The following is a 20,209-nucleotide window of genomic DNA, read 5'->3' on the forward strand; positions in this document are numbered from 1 at the left end:
AAAGGTTGGGAACCACTGTTTTAGATGGTTCTGTAGTGCAAGTCCTGAAGGGCAATAAGAACTGAAATTTGAGAAACATGGTAGAATTTCATGGAGCACAAACACAGATCAAACTAATGGATCAAGTATTTCTCTAAATAAATACTATCTCATCATAAAATTGAGCAATTTGTTAGGGTCTATTCCAATATAAGAGGTAGATGTTCTTTGAGGAGTAGACTTTTAGCTTATTGTCATTTGAGCACGGATAGCTTTTGTTTTTGGGAGTAGTCATAATTCAGTGTTTAGTTAACTTCCACTTCAAACAATATAGATTGATAAAAGCCAGGACTCTGGTTTTCACTAGGAAATCAATTATAAGTTAATGTGGATCTATTAACATCAGCTGTATATTTTCATTGTAGCAGGACATTGTTTAGGTGGAGTCCACTTGCAATATTTGAGCAAAGGAACAAAATATTCTGCTTTCTGGTATTCACATTTAGCACTGAATATTGTGCTTCACTGAAACAGCAACAGGGCGTGATATTGGGCTGCTAGCTTTTTTGCCAACTATGAAAAATGTGTGTTTTTATTTTACCTGATTTAGGCTTTGCTTACAAGCATCTCATATGTGGAGTGGACTAGGGTCTAAGAGTAATGGATAATGTTACCTGTAATAAGGTTACAATTAACTTATATTTCAAAAGCAGTGGGCCAAAATGATATAAATGTTAATTTGTTGGTATGACAAGTACATGCTTGTAATTACTTTAGAAAGTTTTTAAAGGTTATTTTAGAGATCATTTTAGCAGAAGTCTATTGATTCTAAGGTTCCCTCTCTGCCTCCAAAATAAATGAGTGCAGACAAGTGGTTAAAAAGAATAGTGTTACCAAACAGCAAATTAAAAATGCATCTGAATGTTGTAATTATACAACAAATTACATTTTTAGAATTTACTTGCCAAGCTCTGGAATGGCCTGTACATCTGCTGTCCATTCTTTATGCTTTTCCATTTCTGTTCTTCTACAAAGCAGGCAAACACATGTCGTCATTGCATGACAAAGAATCAATTACTGGCATCTCTAGCTTCTCTGAGAATGTCAGTTTCCAGAGTTGAAGAGAGAATAATTTGCCATCTGCCATTGATACACATAAGCACTGGATCATATTTGAGTGTTTTCACTTCACAATGCACAGAAAAACAAGATGAAAAAGTCCAGGAACAAGTTATACAAAAATTGAAAGAAATTGAAAAATCACAAACCATTCAAATTAGTATTATTTGAATATCGTAAGAATGAAATCATTTTTTAAACCAGTGATTGTTTATGCAGTCCCCATGTTTTACCTTTGCTTGTTTAACACAGCAGGTACAGAAGAAGTGGGGTTCTTATATGGCAGGGTTTAGCAAATCTCTAATCTATTGAATTGACATAATTTTTCTTACCAAAACCTTAAGATCTGGCAACTAGAGCCAAATACAAAAGAATTACATTCAGAATTACAGAGCATAATGTCTCTGTTCATATTCTAAGCCAAGGGGACATATTTTCAGTATGATGAACTCTGGCTTGAACTCAAACAACTTCATTCTTAGTTGTTTTAAATCCAGTTTAGTAAGGTGGAAGTGGAAGTAGATCAACATAGATTTCTAATTCTCAATTGCTGTTTCTACAATTAAGAAATTTTTGAGTTAAATCCATTTTGATCTACTTCCAGCCACCTAGAGATCCACCTGTCAGGTTGGAAAGTATTTGTTACCTTCATTCATTGAATTTGAGGAGTAACCTGATTACTCATTGGAATGGCACAATTTGAATTACATATTTCACTGTCCATAGATTTTCCATTACTGTGTTACATTTTTTTTAAATGTTAGACTCGATAGTAAAAATTACATATCCTCGTCAAAGTACCTTTAAATGCCTCTTAAAAGAAGTTTTCAAAAATAACTAGGAACCAGTAATCATTGCAATAATGAAGGGAAAAGTTATCCTTACTCATTACATTGCTTTTAAATATGATATAGTTATACCTCCATTACTATCAAAAAGTAAATGGTAACAGTTAACTAATGTGCTTGCCACTCAGCAGTAGTGTAGCAATAGATCTCCCGTCCATTTCTGGTTTACATATTTGTATTCAGATACTACTCTTCTTCCCCGTGAAACGAGGTGAGGACATTAGAGCCCAGAAATCAGAATTGGGGAACCAAAAGTCAACAGTTGCATAGGCATAACTGGAAGTGAAATTAACATAAATGAGTGATAGATAGGATTATAACATTCAGTTATCCTTAAATTCAGTCATGTTCTTTAGGGTATGATTCTTCAGAAAATGCATGTGTTGATTTGAAAATGACTTAACCTGCTTTCTGTAAAGAAACAAATCTATCATCTCCATTCTTTAGGTATACAGTATCTGAAATTTGATTTCAGAACCAAGCAAAGACTTAACTGAAGCATATTAAGAAACCAAAATATTTATTTGTAGATTGTGTGGGAACTACAACATTCTAAAGTCAAGGACATTATTTTTGCGATATTCTAGATTGGAGGAATGTTCTAGACAGAAGGCACATGTTTCAGTCCTACTGTACACATCCTAGTATAAATGTAGAGCTATTACTTGTATTTTATTTAACTCCCCTTCTAACTTCCCAGAAATCTTTAATGATTCCCAGGATGCAGGCTGTATCCATATGTGAAAATGAGACATTTTACATGTATAAAAATAGCACTATCCCAGTGCAGATATTACTGCTATTCAAATCTAGACAAGCTGTTCCAGACACCACTGGAAAGGCGCAAAACAAAAGCAAGCCAAGATGGACTTAATTCTTTCTGAGCGAATATCTAAGGAAAGCCTTGTGCTGAAATTAAATGGATTTAATACTTCCTTATGTTGGTGTTCACTCTTCGAATATGGCTTAACAAGGAAAGAACTCCATATATGAAACCGATATCCCTCACTTTATTTCTTTCTACATTTCTACTCATTTTCACAAGTTCTCTCTTTTTGTCACCATGTTGTACGATCAATATGCTATTCCAGTTTCTGGTTTCTCAGATTTCTTTTGAGATTTTCCACATTTTTAAGAGGAAGCTAAACAAAGACAGACATTATTGGAAAGTCAGAGGGTAGATGCCAGCAAACAGAAAATTACGCATGAAGACATGAGTGAAGTAACAGAGATGCACTGTTAGGGTGCTTAATCCTTTGGACGTTTTGCTGATGAGATTATCTTCACTTCACTAAAGTGGATTTGATATTATAGAATCTGATATTATTTACATATTGTATAGCCTCTCTTGACCTGTATTTCTTCAGAATGTCGGAAGAAGATTAGAAGTCAAGGGTTTCCTCCAATACCTTTAAAATTCATATGTATAGAGAACAAGCAAAAGAGTAGTAAATCTAGTTTTAAGTCTCTCCTTCTGTAGTTGTTTTTCACTTCCAGGGAGGAGGTGGGTTAGAGTTGTGCACATCCTGAATATATTCCCTGCAGACTAGTATCAATTATTTTAAAATCATAGTCTGTGCTAAAGTAATTGGTAGCTTGTGGTCCAAATGAGATGGATTGTATCCCCCAGAAGCTTCATCCCGCTTGAAGCACTGACCTCCTGATCTAAAAATCTTTTGATATAGAATGGGATACAAAAATTGGCATTTTAGCCAGACCTTAAACTATGATTAATGTTATCTGAGATTTATTATATGCTAATGTAATAAGCCATGGTATTAAGTTGTCTTACTTCATATAAACCATAGTTAAAATCGACCATAGTTTGTCATTATGACCGTAACAAACCATGGTTAAGTAAAATCAGAAGCATTTTTTCCAAATTTCTTGTGGCCACATTAAAGAATGGAGGGGATCAAAAAGACACAAAAACTTTAAATCTTGTCTGAGTAAATGAGGGGTGGGAAACTGCACAGGAACATCTCTTGAGGGACTTGGGAATGTCACAAGAAATGAGAATAGTACCACACTTCCCACAATCTTGTATTAAGTTATTTTTATTTGTAGCATCTTCTCTAAAGGTAATGGGTGCATTTTATTTTTACTGATTTCGTTCACTGCTGCTGCTACAATGACAGCAAAAAGTCACCATTTGAATTCATAGAGAATTCTCTATACAGGATATGCTGTTCCTGTATAATACAGAAACAACTAGACACATATGGAGAAAATCTGTGGTGATGATCCCCCTGTTTGGTCTGAGTCAGAAGAGTGGCATGTGATGCTCATGCAAGTACCAGATGCTTGGAGAACAACAAAGTCAGAAAGTTCACAATCTAGCTATCATGAAGGAAAAGAGTACTGTTCAGATTAAAATTATAAGGAGAGGATTAGTATTATGACACTCATAATAGACTGTCTCTCATGGCCAAGTATGATTGCCTCCCAAGTGTAAGGTCTTGGCAGTGGGCCTTTAGATGATTGTAGAGACCTATTATTGATCTGCATGTACTTTTGGAGTGATCACATCGATTTCCAGATGGAAGGCGGTCCCAATAAGGGTTAGCTTGATGCACCTTCCTCTTGACACGTTTCTCCCTTTCACGCTCCATTTGTACCTTTTCAAATTCCACAGCACTGTTGGTAACAGAACGCTCATGGGCCAGGGTTTCCCAGTTCTTGGTGTCTATGCCATAGTTTTTAAAGGTTAGCTTTAAGCACGTCTTCAAACCTCTTTTCCTGTCCACCAACATTCTGTTTTCCATTCTTCAGCTGGAAATAGGGTAACTGCTTTGGGAGACCGTGATTGGGCATTCGGAGAACATGGTCAGTCCAGCAAAGTTTATGGCGAGGATCATTGCTTCAGTGCTAGCGGTCTTCGCTTCTTCCAGCATTCTTGACATTTGTCTGCCTGTCTTCCGAAGAGATTTGCAGGATTTTTTCAGAGGCAACACTGATGAAATCATTCCATAAGTTGGGTATACATCTGTAGATGGTCCACATTTCACAAGTGTATAACAGGGTCGGGAGGACTATAGCTTTATAAACAGGCATCTTGGTATCCCTACGAATGTCCCAATCCTCAAACACTCTATGCTTCAATAAAAAAAATGTTGCACCCACAGAGCTCAGGCAGTGTTGTATTTCAGTGTCGATGTTGACTTTTATGGAAAGGTGGCTATCAAAGTAGTGAAAATGGTCAACATTTTCTAGCATTACACCATTAAGCTGTTTTTCTGGCATTGCAGAGGGATTGGCTGGTGCCTGTTTGGTTTGCACTTTGGTTTTTTCAATGTTCAGTGAGAGACCAAGTGTTTCATATGCTTCTGCATATATGTTTAGGGTGGCTTGTAGGTCGTCTTCTGAATGAGCACAGACTACATTATCATCAGCATATTGGAGTTCTACAACAGATGTTGTGACCTTGGTTTTGGCTTTCAGTCTGCTGAGTATTGTGAGGTAACAGGAGGTTGAAGGAAACACGAGGACCAGGCAACAGAATGAGAAAAAAGAACTGAAAGGAACAATGGGTTGATAATGTACCCAAAATTCATATTCCCATTCTACTTTGAGAGATTACTTCCAGAATGATGACATTGAAATGAACCAAGGTTATAATTCAGCTAAACATAAAGTGCATCTGCATTCCCATGTTCCTGGTGCAAATGTGCAAAGGCATATAAGCACTTACGATATCCGAAAATACGAAGCTGTATTGATTTAAAATATATTTATTGTTATGGCATACAGAAAGTTGCCTTGAGTCCTTATATTGGGAGAAAGGTGGGACAAAAATAAAGTAAATAAATAAATAAAATCAATAAGATTAGTTTGCATAGCTGCTTAGGACCAGTGTGTTATTAACATTTTAAGCATTTTGATTCATCTACAAATTATTTTTGGTTTTCACAATTCTTTGTCGTTGATTTATATTTTGACCACTACTGACTGGCTGATATTTTGACCAACATAGCAATATCTACCAGAGCTTGGGAGAAATATTTTTTTTATTTTTTTAGAGAACAAGCTCCCCAAATTCTACCAGTCAACATCGCTATTGCCTCTTTGTGCTGGGTGTAATAAATGCAGTAACACAATTTGTTTTGCAATAGGATAGTCCTACTGGGCAGCTGCCGTTCAGAAATCTCAAAAGGCTTCAAAACTTTATGATACTTTGGTGGAGATTCCAATGAGTTTTCCACTCATTTTTATTGCAGAAAGAGGGCAATGATAGGTGTGAATATTGTTATTTCATTTTAAATTAACCTTAAGATATTCCTGTTTGGAAAAGCAAAGTATTATTCCTGTGCATACGTGTATAAGGGGAGGCGGCAGGGATCATTTTTTTTAATCGCACTCCTCTATAATACAAAGGAAATAGCTGCTGCCTATGCTTATACTCTGGTGCTTAACAGGAAGGGTTTGAAAAGAATGCATAGGATGTTATAAATATAAAAGGAGTTTAATGAAAGAGTATACAGATGTCTTTCATGTACTTTAAATTGGAAATACCAATTTTAAAACTAAAATAAAAACAACAGTGAGCTATGAGCCATATGCTTCAAATTACTGAAGTATGTCTTGCACAGGCCTGTCATTCAGTGAGAAACAACACAGACCAAAACAGAGGAGATATTGAAAAGGCTAGGGAAAGGGGGAGCTTGTGGAAAGTCAAACCATCTCTAAATATGTGTTTTATTATCTTCGGGTGTTCTTTGCTTAGTTACCACCACGATTGAACCAGTGCCCCTGCAACAAAAAGAAGGACTCCCCTTAAAGTTCCTCATCCTCCCTTCATTCCACATATTAAAACCTGCAGCTGTCTGGCTGCATAATGGCATAATGCAAGAGGAAGAGAAGCAGACACTACAAATACAGTTCTGCATCAAGTAATGCTCTGTCTTACAGAGTTGGCCTGCGTCTAGTTTTGAGTATGTAATGCAACAGTGTTATGATGTATTAAATATCTCAAATATAAATAGTTGTTGTGTGATAAACAAAAATTACATGGCTGTTGCCCAATGGACTTTAGTCAGTAGAAGAAAAACATTAAGCAGAGATCAGAATTCAACAAAGTGAAACAAGAATATAAGGCGAGGGTATCAAAGAACAATGCAACAACAGGTGGAGTTAGATGTCTGTTCAGATGTTACTAGATGAGGTGTGTCTGACTTTCCAGTGACCCAGGAATATTGGATCTGACAGAAGAGATTTTTAAAATATATTTTACAACTGTAGGACTAAAACATGCTGAATATAAGAAGGCCCATAATAGCTCTGGCTGTCTATAGCACTACTTCTTAAACAGTGGACCCCGACCCGATCTTATATGGGGTCTCCCTTGCTCAATGTTGGGTCACAAAAATTTGGTGACAGAAAAAGGTTTTTACAACCTCATGGCTGATGTAGACATTTACACAAATCTGTTAGCAAAAATGTGCAGTACTTATAGTGGACTCTGCTGAAAATGCTTCAACTGTACTTCATAAAAAGGAAAATCAATCTGTTTTGTAAAAACTGATTTATGTCAGTAAATGTTTGATTTTCATACCTATTTTATCTATGTACTTGGGATCCCATAAAAATTTCTGAGGTGGAAAAGAGTCACAAGTGGGAAGAGTTTAAGAAGCCCTAGTCTATAGTAAAATCTGTGATATGCCCAGACAGTTGTCTGTGGGAAACCTACAAGCCATGCAGAAGTGTAAGTGCGCACTACCACTGTATTCTTCCACAACTGATATACAGAAGCATAATGCCTCTCATATTGAAAATGAGGCATCTTGACTAGTCTCATTTATGCCTCCTGATACCTATCCTGACATTATGCCCTAGGCTACCCATGGCTTCTGCAGCATAATGCAGAAATAGAAAGTAAGGTTGGATTGGGCTATATCAAACCAGAATGTAAAGGGAAAGAAAAGACAAAAATACATATGTTTATTAGAACAAAAATAACTTGACTGTGAGAAAGGACAAGTGCAGGTGGAAGTATTCAAGCATTTCTGCATGTTTCATATCGCTTGAGATTAAATTTCATCTGACCTGGGTGTTTCTTTCATGGTATTATTATATAGTTTAGCTTATCCCTTCTTATACATATTCTTATACATATTCCAACAATTCTGTTGGAATTGTTTCAATTTTTTAAAAAAAACTAACATAAAGCTTGTAGGTCACAAGTCAAGCACTGAGGGGATGACGGCTATCTGAAAAGCCAGCCACCAACAATAGATTTTGATAATACTAATCAAAACGAACAATGGTCTGACTAGATTTAAGACAGCTTCTTATGTTCCCATGTTATACAGTAGGATCTTTGTATCTGCTGAGGATTGGTTTCAGGACTCCCTATGGATACAAAAATCCATGAATACTCAAGTCCCATGATACACAATGGCATAGTAAAATAGCATCCCATATGTAAAATGGCAAACAAACAAGTGCTGGAGAGAGTGTGAGGATCTGTACAATGGTGGGAGGCTACAGCAGGGTATGTCTACACGTCAGCATAGTGCTCATTGTGTAGCAAAAATTAAGATGTTCTTTTTAAATGTTCTTTCTTGAATATTTTTGAACCATGGTTGATTGAATCCGTGGATGCCGAATCTATAGCTACCGTATGGAGGGCTGATTGTATATTCTGTATATTATCAAAATTGAAAATTGTGGTATTCTGTTCCATAAAACTTTCAACAGCTCTTGCTATAATTATTTGGAACTTCTACACAAACAGTCCTTGTCTCGTTCTCTTGCATTGTTTTAATGATTTATTATTTTTTTCAGTGAGTTTTTAGGACATAGATTACACCTTACAGTTTACATAGCTACCAAGTATAGAGATGACTTAGAGCTTTTCCCCTTTTAAACTGCCTTTTAAAAAAGAAAACATTTGTGCTGCTACCATTGTATGGCCACATCCACAGCTTGAGAAAAACGTGAAGTCCCAAGTATGTGTTCAAGACGAAGAACGGAGACCCTCAGGAAACCTTGAGGAAGAATCCTTAGGCCTTCATGTTTTATGATGTGGAGAGGAGGTTCTTTGATGTGGTAGTTAGTGAAATCATGCAGCATTGTGAACAGCAAACCAAGAACAGTCCTCTAGGAAGCATAACAAAGACCCACCCCATGGGGATTGATGAGAATGTTATAAAAGTGCAATGAGCTGGAAAGTCATCATCTTGTCTTTTCCTTTGCCAGAGGAAAGGCATACCAGAAAGATCCTTTTTTCCCTTCTGGTCCCATAGAAGAAGAGGTTACATGGTATGAAAATGTATTACACCCAGCTGCTCACCACTCTTCAGAACACACAGTAAATGATACTACTTAGTATCTAAGACACAAAAGAGTGCAGCACTCTTTTGATAGTGAATTCCAGGCTTTCATTTGCTTTCCTAAATATACAGTTTGCTTCCAATTCACTGAGTGGCATTTTTCAACAGTGCATACTTTCCTGTTTTGGGCTCTCTGATTGGTGGTTTGTTTAGTTTTTTTTTTCTTAATTGGCATGAGTAAATGAAAGGTTACTCAGGGTCTGATGTAGTAAAGGGATGTTAGCTTGCAGAATAGAGTAGTATCTGGTTTAACCCCCTGAATTCATTCTATATAGAGTAATATAATTCTTCACCAGTTGCAACTATTCATTGTCACATTAGTATTTTATTTGGAAAATACTCAATAGTTGGATAAAGTATTAGCTCATTTTAACTTTTCATTCAGTTCCTTTGGCCAGAGCAAGCCTTTCTGTATTACATTTGATACGTATTTCCCACAATTTCCTCTTCTCTCTAAAAGAAAGAGAAATTAATTAATCAATTACTGATTAAGATTAAGATATATCTTGTCTTTACCATCTGTTTCCATTAAGTCAACTCCATGTTTTCTTCAGATCTGAAAATGTCACTTTATGACTATAGCTCCCAGAATCTATTACAAGGGATCCTATAAGTGACTTCTAACCTCCCCTGGGAAAATCCTTGCAAGAATCCTAGCAAACCGCCTTTTACGTATCTCAGAAGACATCCTCTCAGAATCCCAGAATGGTTTCCATCCCTCCAGAAGATGATATGATCTTCACTGCACAACAGCTCTGAAAGGAATGCAGGGAACATAACCAACCTCTGTACATGGCATTCATTGAACTCGCAAAAGCATTCAGTACAGTGAATCGCAGTGCTCTATGGACCATACTTCAAAAATTCGGATGTCCTGACACATTTTTGAACATCCTGCAGCTCCTCCATGATGACATGAGGGCAACAGTTTGGACAGCAATGGCTCCCAATGTGACCCATTTAAGGTGGAATCAGATGTCAAACAGGGATGTGTTATTGCCCCAACCTTATTATTCATCGCTATGATACTGCACCTTGTTGATGGGAAGCTTCCCATCAGCATGGGAATTGTCTGTTGGACAGATGGCAAGCTATTTAACCTCAGCAGACTGAAAGCCAAAGCCAAGATCATAATAACATCTGATATAGAGCTACAATATTCTGATAATAATGTGGTCTGTGCTCATTCAGAAGAAGACCTACAAACCACATTTGCAGAAGCATACAAAATGCTTGACCTCTTACTGAACATCGAGAAAACCAAAGTACATTTTCAACAGGCATCAGCCAATCCTTCTGCAATGCCGGAAATACAGTTTAATGTTATAACATTAGAAAATGTTGACCATTTCCGCTACCTTGGCAGCCGCCTCACAAAAATCAACATTGACACTGAAATATGACACTGTCTGAGCTCTGCGAGTGCAGCATTCTTCCGAATGAAGCAGAGAGTGTTTGAGGATTAGGACATTTGTAGGGAGATCAAGATGCTTGTTTATAAAGCCATTGTCCTCCCAACCCTGTTATATGTCTGCAAAACGTGGACCTTCTAGAGACGTCACATTCAACTCCTGGAATGATTCCATCAACGCTGCCTCCAAAAAATCCTGCAAATCTCTTGGGAAGATAGGCCTACAAACGTCATTGTGCTAAAAGTAGCAAAGATAGCCAGTATTGAAGTGATGATCCTCCGCCATCAACTCCACTGGATTGGCCACATTGTCCAAATTCACGATCATCATCTCCCAAAGTAGTTATACTACTCCCAACTGAAGAACGGAAGGAAAATGGAATGTTGGTGGACAGGAAAAGAGATTTAAAGATGAGCTTAAAGCCAACTTTAAAAACTGTGGCATAGACACTGAGAATTAGAAAGCCCTGGCCCTTGAGCACTCTAACTGAAGGTCAGCTGTTACCAACAGTGCAGTGGAATTCAAAGAGACGCGAATAGAGGGCGGAAGGGAGAAATGTGTCAAGACGAAGACACGTCAAGCCAACCTTGACCAGGACCACCTTTCATCTAGAAACCGATGCTCTCACTGTGGAAGAACATGTGGGTCAATAATAGGTCTCCACAGTTGCCTACAGACCCACCACCAAGACCCTACACTTGGAAGGCCATCCTACTCAGACACAAGTGATCACTGATTATGATGATACTGGTTAGGGAATTGTGGGAGTTATAATCCAAAAACAGTGTTTCCAAAGCAGTTGTGATCCTTAGTGAAGGTTCATAGTTCATTGTTTAAGCATGAAAAAGTCTGTGGTCCATTAGCTACATCCTCACTAAAGGAAAATTAGGAAAAAACTTTGTTAGCTGTGATGGGGCAGTAAAGTAAAAATAAGAGGGTCACATTCCCAACTGTCATGAAACTGACAAACAGTATTAGCACTTGAATAAATATGATTCGAGACACTTAATGCATGGGGATTTAGTGTCATGTTGATCAATTATTGAAATTACTAGCCGGTGAGGGGAAGACACAAGAGATGCTAATTCATTACTATGTTCAGATTCGGATATATGGTATGACTCCTATATCCACAGAGGATACATTCCCAAACTTCACATGGATACGTAAAACTCTGGATAAGTCAACATTATTGAAATGAAGGATTCCTCCCCTTCCTCAACTTTTTGTGTCTTCTCAGATTTGGGAGAGCAAAGGTAGGGAAGGAAAAGCTTCCCCTGGCCTGTTGATTACATCTACAGGTGGAATGAAGTTAGGGAGGAATTTTCTATAACATGTTTAAGTATTTGTAGACAAACGTACGCCTCCTTTTATAGCTTGGGTTTCATTTAGCCAAAACCAGAGCCCAGGGGGAAGGATGTGGCCATGCTTCCCCTTCCTTTTCATTAAGAATGTGTACTTCCTTATAGTTGCATGCCTGGCTAGTGACTTATTAGCAGTTGGGGAAACTTAATAAGATTCTTCTTTTAGCTTTAGCCAGCTTTCTAGTATAAAATTTGAGGACCTCTTACACAGCCTAACAAAAAAATAAAGATTGATGTCTTGGTTTTTAGACCTGTTCTTGGGGTTGTTTGAGGCACTGATTCAGAAAATTGCATTGGGTAGACTGCATCATCTCTAGTTTATTAGCTATGGTTATCATGATTTTATATGGGTGAGATGGCAACTCGTATGTTCTGTGTCTCAAAAACTAATAGGGGAAAACTGGTGCCCTTTTTGGAATCAACAGGTCAAATATGCCAAGAAACAGGGCTAATATTTGAGGCACCAAAATGTGTGTTGGCCAGTGTTATCTATCAAAATTACGTTCATGGAGGAAAAGCCCATTTAAGAGGAACACAAGGTTTTTGTGCAGTTGTATAATTCAGATGTTTCACTCAATATCTGCCTGGGTTGTCTTAAGACAATGGTTGTGCTGTTTTTTCTTGGGGTATAATGCTCTTCACTCGTCAGGTGCAAGTTCATCAGCAATGCCTTGTTTGCTAAGAGCTTGTTCCTTTCTAGTCGACCTTAATCTGTGAAGTAGAGACTAAAAAGAAAGGAGGAGGGGGGCAAGATTCTCTTATTTGAGAAAACTTGATCTTCTGAATCTGAAGCTGCTTGCAAATGCTTTCCCCCACCTCCTTGGGGCATTGTTTCAGCTTCCTAATCACTGACCAGCTGTCTTGTTAGTGAATAGAACTGTGGGCCCCTTGCCATGTTTCATGTGAGGTCTTGGCTGGGTGGCTAAGCAGGCAGCCTGCAGTCCCTGTCAAAGCAATTCAAGAGGTATTGGCACAGCAGTGCCCCCATTAATTTCTGCTTGTCACATGCTGTCATGCAAGTTATACCAGAAAGGAAATGACCGTTGAAAAAAGTGTACTTGTGGCACTTGGTCCCCTCCGAACATTATCCCTGAGGTTAAACAAGTGGATACAATTAGCTGCTGTCCACAAACAGCTGTTAGGAAGGAGGAACCTACATCGGGGCCATGTGTCTTTCCTGTTAAGAAAAGCTTGCTCACAACATCTGCCACATTTTAACCCTTAATAAAGGTGCTAAGTATTGTTCTACAGAGCCAAATCAAGAACTCCAGCAGGAATCCTTGGTCTTGGAAAAGTTGCGTTTTTGGAATATAGCTTCCAGAATCTCCCAAAGGTGTATATAATCTTTCTGTATATCCTGCATTGCTCCCCCAAGAAAAACGGACTCCAAAGCTTGTCCCACAGAGCTTATTGAGAATTAATTACTTCTTGGGTCATACATAATCATTGGATTTGTTGAGGGAGAATATAAACTATCATGTGGTGTGTCTCATGCCTATAAAGCACAGTTCCACATTTATTTCTCTAGAATTCTATATTTTCTTCAGCAACTCTCACTTCAGGCATTCCTGGACCTTAGTAAAGCATACATTGTCATTATTGCATTCCCTGGTTTAAAATTAGGATTAAAGTATTTGCAAGCATGCCTCTGGAGAATACATATTTCTCTTCAGCAAGTTAAGAAAGTGTACCTTGTACAACATTCAGTTTATCTACATTCACTTCTGCCATGAAAAAACAATCACAAATGTATTTCTTACTGTGGGAGTCTGCTGCAAATGTTGCTTCATAGACATATAGTCACATTTTAACTGTTGGAATATGACATACTGACTATCTTAAATGCTGTGTTATGAATTTTTCACCAAGTGAAGCAGATTATAACATCATGATTTTCAAATCATAACAACAATAGGGAAATAGAAGTCATGGATTAGGGAGTAGTTGATTTATAATATACCATTTGAGAATGTCTCCTTCCATATAAGGCTGCTTCTGACTTTTGCTCGTCTATGTCACTGTGTCATGGTAGTTAAAGTGATGTCAAACTGCATTAATTCTACAGTGTAGATGCACCATATGTTATCATGGCAGCATAAAGTAAAGCTGTGAGAGGGTGGGTACCGATGTGGGTATGGCATAATATGTTAATATTTTGAAGTAAGTGAGGATCTAAATTCTACGGAACTTAGATCCTCACACATAAGGATTAGATCAGTAGTTCACAATATGTATGTCCCTAGGTGTTTTGGCCTACAACTCCCAGAAATCCCAGCCTGTTCACCAGCTGTTAGGATTTCTGGGAGTTGAAGGCCAAAACATCTGGGGACCCACAGGTTGAGAACCACTGGATTAGATATAGATTGATATAGATATAGATGTTATGCAGAAATTGGATACTATTGTTTCTCACCTTCTCATCAGGACTCTTGATTGCTTACCTCTAGGACATGATGTTTCAGCTGCTGCGAGGGCTTGATTTTCTGCATTCCCATAGAGTCGTCCACCGTGATCTCAAACCACAAAATATTTTAGTAACCAGCAATGGGCAGATAAAATTAGCTGACTTTGGCCTTGCACGGATCTACAGTTTTCAAATGGCCCTTACCTCAGTGGTAAGTTTGTGTTTTTAGTTCCTTTTTAGTCTAATTCAAGTAGTTGGCTTCGCATAAGTGTTGGCTTATCATTCTCTTTGAACTTCTAAATAAAGAAAAGCACCTGTTCTAAATCAAGAAATATTACTATTGGGTTTCATCAAAAGCAGTTCCATGTATTAACCTTTAATAAACAAGATGTTTGTACAATGGGTGCATAGTGTTTTTGTTGTAAGGTTGAGTTGAGGTAAGGGGAAAAGAGCTACAGATGAGAGACCAAAATAAAAATTCAAGCTAGGGTAGACAGTGGCACCCTCCAGGTCATTCTCTGGTGGTCCACTTTGGAACTGATATTTTAAATAACAAGTTCATTAACTATCATCTAACTAATTACATGATGTCAATGATTAGTGTAAATGATCGTGAATTATTTTCCAATCTGTAATATTTAACATTATCAAGTGAATTCTCATACTCTGGGTTATGTCTTCGCTCATCATACAAGAGGTAAAAATTATACACATAGAGAAAAAAGAGACAATGCAGCACCACAGTTTTGTCTGATGCGAGGACTTATTTTACAAAAATTGCTTGTTGTGCGTTATTTAGTTTCCACTTGTGTATGTAATCAAAGGGTATACATCTTTGAAGCAGAAGAAAATGAAGTAGAGTGGGAGGAATGTAGAATATTCTTTTTTCCCCTTTGGCCTTGTGAGAGTCTTTAGACTGCCATATAAGTTGAGCACTTGTTCAAAAATGTGAATGAGCTCCATTATAAGTCCTACTGAGTTTCCTACCTGTTGTTTGTGTCTCGTTCTGATCACAAGCCAGAAAATCACTTGTCCACTTTTGAAGTAAATCTATTTCTAACATGCCAGTTCAAAAAACTACTGGTAATGAGGGATCTTGAACAGAGTTGTAACCTGCCTTGAGCCATGAGGAGAGGTGGGTAAGAAATAAAATTATTATTATTATTATTATTATTATTATTATTAAATGGAACTTTCCTGGTTTTCTTCAGGGTAGTCCTATTTAAAGTTTAATGCTGTAATAAAGACTGGACACTGTACAAGAGTTTGACAAGTTATTCTAATGGAGAAAATAGCCATATATGCCACTCAATTGGTAAGAAGGATTCCTAGCTACAGCCACACTCTCCTTCTCAAAAAGGAAATTCAGGTCCAGGAGTACACGCACATGTGAAATAATTGTATAGAACATTCATACGTTAATATAGTAATTCAAATTTTGGGGAGACCACAATCTGTCATGGGAATCCAATGGTTTGTTCCTGCAATAGAATGTGTTGATCTGGTGATCTGATAATATCTGAAATTCATAATGCAATGAGTCATTCAAAGAATCATAATTGTAGGACTGGAAGGGATGTAATAAGTTGACTTGTCCGACCTCTTCTCCTAAATTAGAAAATTGTATATCTAAGAATCCTCTGCTAGATAGCTATCCAAACTTTTTTTGAAAAATTTCATAAAGGAGATTTTAGAGTTTCTCTAAATAACATATTTCTGTTTTGAAATTATCTTAAAGATTAGGACATTCTCCTTCATGTATAACCTAAATCTCATTTTCGTGGAGATTAAAGCCATTGCATTTTATATTTTTCTTGCAAGAAACTCCTGAGGTGGGTACTTCATGTACTAGTGTGCACACATAATTAAAAGTCTCTCATCAGAGCTATCAGTATGATCAGTTGACATATAAACTGTGCGTCACTTCTTACAGCAAGCTAATAGCTCACAGCCAGATAAACTCAAACAACTATTTCTTATAGTATCAGTTCATTCCCAAGATACATCCTCATTCTCTCAGAACAAAGAAGCTCTTCTAATGGAACGTAAGGAGCCTTGTCAGTAAGGAGACATAGAGAACTGGGCTACCCCACTCCTTTAGAGACTTCAAAGCGTTCTATCTCTGATAGTTACCTCTCAAAGAGTAAGGAATTCTTTTGGCAGGTGAACCTTCTGGGCATATTGTTGTCACTGGAATCTCTTGATGCTTTCTCTGATAAATGAATGAAAGCCTCAGAATAAACAGACACATGAAGAGAATGCCAGTCCTGAAGCTGAGGAAATTTGAGAACTGACAGTCCAGTGTTGAACCTTTGAGATCCTTCTCAAACACCAAAGAATTGAGCAGGTTTTGAGTATGGTACCCTGGTCAGCAGTCTCTTTGCTGGAATAAAATTGCTTATACAGGCAGTCCCCAAGTTAGGAATAAGATAGGTTTTGTAGGTTTGTTCTTAAATTGAATTTATATGTAAGTCGGAACAGGTATGTTTTAAAAGTTTAACTCTTGCCAAATAAATACATATAGATATAGCTTTGGATAGTATAGGGAAGGGTATTTGTTTTGCTGCCTGTGCCCCTGTTCAGACGATTTCACCTCACTTTCTGTCCCTTTGGTAATTGGATTTTGAAAGATTTGGCTTGTTGTAGAAAAATGGATTGGTGATGAAGCTTCAGTTGAGACGCTTTTCCTCCCGATAACTCTTCCATGAGTACATTTTCCTTCTGAGAAGTAGATTTATCTCATTTCCTGTTGTCTCAACCCTGTTCTTAACTATCAGTCATTTGTAAGTCGAATGTTTGTAACTCAGGGACTGCCTGTATACTACTACATTATGTAGAAACCGATCCGGTTTTTTTGGCACAAAATAATAACCACAATTATATTGATCTAGTTTGTGTTGTATGTGTGTATATGTTTATCTACCATACAAGCTAGAAGCTTGAGATGCCAGTGACTAGACATTTAGCCACTCTGATTTGTCTGTGTTTAGAACTGACCTGCCATATATTTCAAATACTTTGAGTTTAAGGGAGAATTTTGCTATCAACAGCCTTAATACTGCAAAATGCCAACTTAGAGGATAACGCATGACACCATCATCCACTTAAGGAGGTTGACACTTTGGATACAGCACACTTTTATTTTGAGCAAGTGAAGAAGGCAGAAGCTGGGATGTTTTGCTAATTCATTGGTTGCATTCTGTCTCTTGTTCTAGTAAGTAAACAAAACACGCACATACTCAATATGCTAATAGCTGGGGGTTTTGTGCCTTTTTCATTGTGCCAAAACTTACCCTGTTTTTTCTTTGCATATGTCTATCCCTATTGAGTGATCAATTGTGTGGGTGAATCCCTTTCAGTTGATATAGGCAACTATGTGTGCCTAAGAAACACTAAAAATGCTTGTCTAAAATCAAAATGTCTCTTCCTTTCCTTAAAGTTTGATCATTTATTGCATTTAAATAGTATTGTTGTGGTTAACAAATGCACAGTTTTGAAACTTAAGTGCAACAAAGGCTCATTGCTTTAAACTATTTGTTATCACACAGGCTCTCTTTATGTCACTTAAATGGCAGAAATTTGAAATAAGTAGAAGCTCATCCATCGTATCAGTTCTTGTGGGAAAATATGCTTCAGTGACTTACTGGCACTGGTTGTGGAATGTGGTATTTAAAAGTACCTTTTTACAGTGGGAAAGAATTTGGTCGAGAATAAACAGTCTGACCTTGTTAAATGGACCAAAGTCTGTAGAGATTCTGGTTCCAGAAAGCTAGTTTCTACTAGACTGTGAAAGAAAGCTCAGTTTGCAACTAATGCCTTTCAAACTAGGGGGGTACTATGCAGAGTCTTGTACGCAGTATAAAGCAAAATATTCCTCTGTTAAAGTTGTCTTGTACAGTTGCCGTGAAGTAATCAAGTCACTTTTGGGATAAAATTGTTTAATGCCAAAAAAAAAATTAAAATGCATTCATAAGGCTGACTGGTCATTGGGAATGTTAAGCGAAAATGAATTCATCTTGTGGGCTTTGTTGATTTATTCTTTATGCTAACAGCAGCGTCAATTCTCCAGCTGCCAGTCCTTAAATAGCCAAAACGGCACCATTTACACACAGGAGGAGAAGTATCAACAGACTTGGGGAAAATCCCATGGTCTTCAAAACTAGAATTTTTTTAAAAAAACAAAAAAAAAACCATTCCATGAGGATTGAGTATATTTAATAAGCATAGATTACTGACTGGCTTTAGAGAAAAAAACTTGAAGGAAGAATACAATGGAGTGTGATAGGGTCACCTTAGTGTTGCCATAAGCCAGAAACAACTTGAAGGCACTCAATAACAACAAGAACAGCCATAGGGAGCCAACATAGTATAGTAGTTTGGGTGCTGGAATAGGACACCTGAAAACTGAAATTCACATCTCCTCTCAGCCGTGGAAACTCGCTGAATGACTTTGAGCAGGTCACCTTCTCTCATCCTTTCAGGTAGGCTAGTGGTTCCCAACCATTTTTGACCAGGGACCACTTGACCAGAATCCACTTTGACCAGAGCCCACTTTGACCAGGGACCAGTCTCCAACATTAGTACCAAAAAGGGTGCGAATCAGTTTTTGGTCAACTTTAGATTTGGTTTGATTATTTGGGGTGCTGATTCAGAAAATTGCATTGGATAGATCACATCAGCTCTAGTTTCTGAAACAAAACATATGTCATTCAGTAGTCACCATCTGCTCGCCCATAGAAAACCATATTCAATCATCTAGAGCTGATTTGGTCTGTCTAATGCAATGGTCAGATATGCGAAGCTTTTTTCACTACGAATCCCAATTTCGATACTTCAACTCAGGGTTTATAATAAAATCCAGGATTGTCCAGTTAGTTCCAAAACTGTGGCAATGTTTTACAGTCATTCTATGCAGCATTCCACTGCATTTTGCTACACGATCAAAACTACGTACTGACTTCCTTAAATAAAGCTTTATTAGGAACTCTGCTTTGACACATTTGTTACTTACTTTTGGAACTCAAATGTCAGGGTTCATATTAAGAAAGCTCCTTGGTCCAATATTTGTGTGCTGCCTTTAGTTTCAACAGTACTTTTATTTTTTTTTAAGAATGTGGCCAGGGTAAGGTTGGCTGCTTTCTTTTTAAAGAGAATACTTTAGAAAGGACACAACCCTGTCTAGCCATAAAATACCCGTATGCATATGACAAAATACAGATCCAATATCAACATAATTTAGAGACATCCCAAAGTCCTTCAGTAAAGCATATCTTGTGTAGAGATAAAATGCTTTTTGATGCAAGAATTTCAAACAAGTATCCTGAAGGGCTCTCCCTTGGTAAATAATCTGAATATCTGAACAGTTTAAAAAGAAAATAATTGGATTCTATATTTTTCATATAGAAAAAAGTAATTTATAGTAATCTGGAAAACGCACTGTGGCACATAGACGTATCACTGTTAGATGCAAATGAACAGAGCTTATTTTGTCCTGGGCCAAGTTTAATGCGTCTTTTAAAAAATTCAGAAGCAGAAGCAAATAATACTTGTGTTGAATCTATAGGTTGTTTCTAGATTTGTATAAGCAGTATAAACATTGCATGAACTTTCCTTGTGCTTCTTGAATCACCCTCTCCTTTTGAAATAACATCAGCAATACATTCATCATGCAAAGGTTTACTAAGTTGCCAAAAGCAAAACAGGCTTGTACTGAATGTCTTGCATATTTACAACCAATTTTCAGTTACTAATT

The 20,209-nt window shown here is 37.4% G+C and overlaps 1 protein-coding gene across 4 annotated transcripts in view; it reads left to right on the plus strand.

Annotated features, from left to right (window-relative positions):
* cdk6 (cyclin dependent kinase 6) overlaps nucleotides 1-20,209 on the plus strand; it is a 150,186-nt gene that overhangs the window by 57,738 nt on the left and 72,239 nt on the right. For all 4 annotated transcript variants that reach the window (XM_062958007.1, XM_003222106.4, XM_062958008.1 and 1 more), the window contains one exon: nucleotides 14,501-14,668. In XM_062958007.1, the coding sequence (XP_062814077.1) occupies nucleotides 14,501-14,668 (168 nt within the window). The remainder of the gene's footprint in view (nucleotides 1-14,500; nucleotides 14,669-20,209) is intronic.

This window comes from Anolis carolinensis, chromosome 6 (genome assembly GCF_035594765.1).
Source record: "Anolis carolinensis isolate JA03-04 chromosome 6, rAnoCar3.1.pri, whole genome shotgun sequence".
NCBI classification, from domain to species: Eukaryota; Metazoa; Chordata; class Lepidosauria; order Squamata; family Dactyloidae; genus Anolis; species Anolis carolinensis.